Source organism: Artemia franciscana, chromosome 15 (genome assembly GCF_032884065.1).
Source record: "Artemia franciscana chromosome 15, ASM3288406v1, whole genome shotgun sequence".
NCBI lineage: Eukaryota > Metazoa > Arthropoda > Branchiopoda > Anostraca > Artemiidae > Artemia > Artemia franciscana.
Window position 1 is genome coordinate 23,661,241 of NC_088877.1, and position 5,406 is coordinate 23,666,646.

At 37.5% G+C, this 5,406-nt stretch overlaps 1 protein-coding gene across 1 annotated transcript in view; it reads left to right on the forward strand.

The window, feature by feature from the left end:
• The window catches only part of LOC136036559 (nuclear pore complex protein Nup205-like), a 10,059-nt gene extending 5,270 nt beyond the window's left edge, over nt 1-4,789 (forward strand). Inside the window, exons 2-3 of the mRNA XM_065718862.1 lie at nt 2,653-2,971; nt 4,165-4,789. Of these exons, the coding sequence (XP_065574934.1) occupies nt 2,653-2,971; nt 4,165-4,418 (573 nt within the window). The 3' untranslated portion in view covers nt 4,419-4,789. The remainder of the gene's footprint in view (nt 1-2,652; nt 2,972-4,164) is intronic.
• The last annotated feature ends 617 nt before the right edge of the window (nt 4,790-5,406 follow it).

Here is a 5,406-nt window from a genome sequence, read left to right on the forward strand (position 1 = left end):
GGTCGAATCTGGGGAAAACGACTTTATCAAGTCAATTTGTGCAGCTCCCTGACACGCCTACCAATTTTCATCTTCCTAGCACGTCCAGAAGCACCAAACTCACCAAATCACTGAACCCCTCCCCCCAACTCCCCCAAAGAGAGCGAATCCAGTACGGTTACGTCAATCACGTATCAAGGACATTTGCTTATTCTATCCACCAGGCTTCATCCCGATTCCTCCACTCCAAGTGTTTTCCAAGATTTCCCCCTCCTACTCTCCCAATGTCAAAAGATCTGGTCGAGATTTGAATTAAGAGCTCTGAGACATGAATTCCTTCTAAATATCAAATTTCATTAAGATCCGATAACCTATTCGTAAGATAAAAATACCCCAATTTTCATGTTTTCCAAGAATTCCAGTTTCCCCCTCCAGCTCCCCCCAATGTCACAGGATCTGGTTGGAATTTAAAATTAGAGCTTTAAAGCACAAGATCCTTCTAAATATCAAATTTCATTAAGATCTGGTCACCCTTTCGTAAGTTACAAATACCTCAATTTTCAAAATTACCCCCCCCCCCCCCCAACTCCACTAAAGAGAACAGATCTGGTCCGGTTATGTCAGTCACATATCTTAGACAGGTTTTTATTCTTCCCATCCAGTTTCATCCTGATCTCTCCACTTTAAGTATTTTCGAAGATTTCTGGTCTCCCCCCCCCCAATGATGCTAGATCCAGTTGAGATTTAAAATAAGAGATCTGTGTTACGAGGTCCTTCTAAATATGAAATTTCATGAAGATCCGATCACTCCTTCGTAAGTTAAAAATACGTCATTTTTCTAATTTTCAGAATTAACCCCCCCCCCCCCCAATAGACCGGATCCGTTCCAATTATGTAAATCAAGTATCTAAGACTCCCGCTTATTTTTCCCACCAAGTTTCATCCCGATCCCTCCAATCTAAGCGTTTTCCATGATTTTAGGTTCCCCCTCCCCAAACTTCCCCCAATATCACCAGATCTAGTCGGGATTTAAAATAAGAGCTTTGAGACACGATATCCTTCTAAATATAAAATTTCATTGAGATCCGATCACCCGTTCGTAAGTTAAAAGTACCTCATTTTTTCTAAATTTTCAGAATTAACCCCCCCCCCAACTACCCCAAAGAGAGCGGATCCGTTCTGGTTATGTCAATTATGTATCTAGGACTTGTGCTTATTTTTCCCACCAAGTTTCATCCCGATCCCTCCACTCTAAGTGTTTTCCAAGATTTTAGGTTTCCCCCTCCCAACTCCCCCCCCCAATGTCACCAGATCTGGTCGGGATTTAAATTAAGAGCTCTGAGACACGATATCCTTCTAAATATCAAATTTCATTGAGATCCGATCATCCCTTCGTAAGTTAAAAATACCTCATTTTTTTCTAATTTTTCAGAATTAACCCCCCCCCCAACTACCCTAAAGAGAGCGGATCCGTTCCGGTTATGTCAATCATGTATTTAGGACTTGTGTTTATTTTTCCCACCAATTTCATCCCGATCCCTCCACTCTAAGTGTTTTCCAAGATTTTAGGTTTCCCCCTCCGAAACCCCTCTGCAATGTCACCAGATCCGGTCGGGATTTAAAATAACAGCTCTGAGACACGATATCCTTCCAAACATCAAATTTTATTAAGATCTGATCAAAGCCTTCATAAGTTAAAAATATGTCAATTTTTCTATTTTTCCGAATTGACTGCCCCCCCACCCAGATGGTCAAATAGGGAAAATGATACGGTCCCTGATACGCCTGCCAAATTTCATCGTCCTAGCTTACCTGGAAGTGCCTAAAGTTGCAAAACCGGGACCGACAGACAGACTGACAGAATTTGTGATTGCTATATGTCACTTGGTTAATATCAAGTGCCATAAAAACTAAAAAAAAAATTATACCGTGACTTTTAGATGTCTTAATCACCCCTATCACAATCTGCACGTGTGAAACATGGACGCGAAAGGTGGCTGATCAGTGTCAACTCATAATTTTTAGAAATATATGCTTCCACTGAATCACCGGAATCGTCTTCCTTGGTAGAATCTCAAATTTTGAACTTCTTGAACGCCTTAAGATCCAGCAAACGATCCACCACCATGGTCTATTTCTAGTAACTTTGATGGTTCAATCATGTGCAACAGATGATTCGTTCCGTTCTTCCGAATTTCGTCTTCGAAGGCCAGATTCACAATTCTTGCAATCGCAGCAGTCCCCCAAAGAGATTAGAGAATGATTTCTCTGGCTTTTTACGTCTAGCGGAAGAGCGCGAGGTGTACAGAAGGCTCACCCATCCTGTTACTAAGAAAGAGGCACCCAGACTACTATCAATAGACGGAAGGTGCGACTCGAGTCAAATAGGTTATTAAGTAGCCTTGAGCGTTATTGTGAATTATTATTATATTTTTATGCCATAAGCTTTGAGAAGTTTACTGTGTTTGAGAAGCTTTAGGAAGCTTGGGTTTCAAGATAGTTGAAATTTTATTGCTGGATATACTTCGTAGGATCACTACGCAAAGATGAAGTTTTTTCTCCAAATTCTATTATAAGGGTAGCTGTACAAAAGGTATATAAAAAGAGTATAAAAGAACCATGTGTTGCTTATAAGAATGAAAAAACCCTTCTTATACTATGTTTAATTTTCAGGGAGTAAACTTACCTCACCCTAGTTTGGTTCATTTTCTACTTGGGTTTAGCATACAGAAGCCTCTTCAGAAGTCTCAGTTGCAAAATCCTGGTGTATATGGAACGCCAAAGAATTGTCTCCATTCGCTAGTAAATATACTTGATGAAAATTTGAAAGGATTAGTTGACGCAGCCGTAGTAATGGAAGGGTATAAACTGCTTCATGTAATTCTTTCTCATGGTTCAATGTCCTATCCAGTGCTTCGGTTCATGAAGGGGAATTTGAGGAACTTTTTAGTCAGACATGGAGAAGCACTGCCTTTTAGCGCATCACCTACCAGTAAGTATATATTCTTCAGGGAGAAATGTATGTTTGCATAACTGCTTCATCATTTATTCTCTCTCTCTCTCTCTCTTTCTCTCTCTCTCTTTCTCTCTCTTTCTCTCTCTCTCTCTCTCTCTCTTTCTTTCTCTCTCTCTCTCTCTCTCTCTCTCTCTCACTCTGTCTCTCTCTCTGTCTCTGTCTCTGTCTCTGTCTATCTATCTATCTATCTATCTATCTATCTATCTATCTATCTATCTATCTATCTATCTATCTATCTATCTATCTATCTATCTATCTATCTATCTATCTATCTATCTATCTATCTATCTATCTATCTATCTATCTATCTATCTATCTTGCTTCTTCGGGATTCCATATTGGTAATCTGCTGCAATGAAAGTATAAGTTGCAAGTGGTACAATTAGTATTTTCAATGAATTCGTGCAGAGAAAAGTTTGGTCCAAAAAATAAATATATACGAAAATTCTAATATAAAAGGCTGGCCGCAACGATAAGTGTTGAAATCATGTTGTACTTGAGAACTTTGGGATATAAAAGTCGCATTTAATGAATAAATCCCCACATTTAATAAATCGCCCAAAAAAGTCGCATTCAATCAATAAATTTTAAACATTTAATAAATCCCAAAAAAAGTTGTGGGAAGAAACATATCTAGTCATGTAAATAAGTTGTAATTGCAATTTTTGAAATATTCTTAGATGTTTTTTTGGTTACATATATATGGTAGACCATAGCTCCAAAGGAAAGAAGTACACCGGAATAAAGGCTTAGAAGATAGCTAAAATAAACAGAAGGTAGCTAAAATAAAAGAATGGAATAATATAAACATTTCGAGAGAAGCTTAAAATTTAAGCGGAACAGAAGATAGCTAAAATAAAAGAATGGAATAATATAGACACTTTAAAGGAAGCTTAACCAGCTGAAGAGTAGTAACTATTTATTAGAGGCTTTTAGTGGGGATAAACCATTGGAGGAATGCATTTCTGGAACTTTGCTTTATGTAATCATCGGACTTTCCAAAAGGAATTAAAACCATATAGTAATAATTAGGATTTGTTTTAGGTTTTAAGGAACAGGAAATTTATTTCAGTTTTAATGCCATAGGATGTTAAATTTTCTTTGTTGAAATCAGCTTGTTCTGCGTCAACCTTTCCGTAATTTAAGCTTTATTTTATTTTTTACTTTAGTGGAGCAACAGAATTCTACAGCCCATCTTCTCTTATGCATTGCCATTGATGTCAGAGTTTCGTCTTTACGCGGAAGTACTTCACAAGCCCAAAAGCTTGCCAGTGTTATATTTACATCAGAACGCACAGTGGACAGCGCAGATGGAGAAGCTGGACAGAGACGGGATGCGGGGATTAGTAATCTTCTGTCGAGAACTTTTGCCTCGATTACTGGTATTTTGAAATCTTTGATTTTTCTCCCTTGTTCTGTTTGAAAGCAAATGTTCAAAATTTCAACAAGCGTTGTTTCTTGCGTCAGTCTTTGTATAGTAGCTTTGGAATCATTCATGCTTAAATTGTTGGAAACATTCCACTTTTGAACATGTCATTTTTAGTCCCTTACAGTAAAACAGTTAAAGTTTAAATTTCAGAGAATGTTGAGGGGGCTATTGAGTTTAATCAAAATACACTATGTAATTCCCGATATTCAAAAGGGCGTATCTTAAATCCCTCAGGAATAGGTAATGATATTTAGAAACTTCTAGGGAATTCTAAGGATGATGGTGAACTAAATCAAAAGATACTATGTGAATCCAGGTTGTCAAATTGTGTGAGCAATATTTCTGGAACGGTAACGGTGTTTATTTAGAATTTTCAGAAAATATAGGGCGTGTTGAAATCAATAAAAAGACACTATTTGCATCCAGCTTGTAAACGGGGCCTGTGTTTTACATATTGCATACAATCGAAGGAAACGCTCAGATCACCTTATGGAACTTAAGAATGTTAACTAGAATCCTAATTCTTAAGCAGGGGCGTAATTTTCTATGGGGCAAGGGGGACAACTGCCTCTCTCAGACCTCGGTTTTCCCCCTAACACAAATTTGCCCCCCCCCCAGCTGGAATTTGGTTTCTCCAAAAATCTTGTCAAGACTAAGATAAGTCCGCATAATTCAAATATCAACTTGAACGGATCTGTTTTCTTTAATATATATTTATATTTATAGTACTTTATGGGTAATTTTTCAGTTTTCACTGTCATTTTCACTTGATTTGGGAAAATTGGCTTGAACTTTGAAACCCTTCACCCCCTTTCTCCAGGATTTTGAAGAAATTACGCCACTGTTCTTAAGCCAAAACCAGAAAAACCCGGAAATATATTCATAATACCAACCAATGATAAAACTTTAGCAATAAAAAACGAGCAGTAATTAATTTTTTTAAAAGTTTTCCGAAAAAAAAAGTTTTTAAAAGAAAAGTATA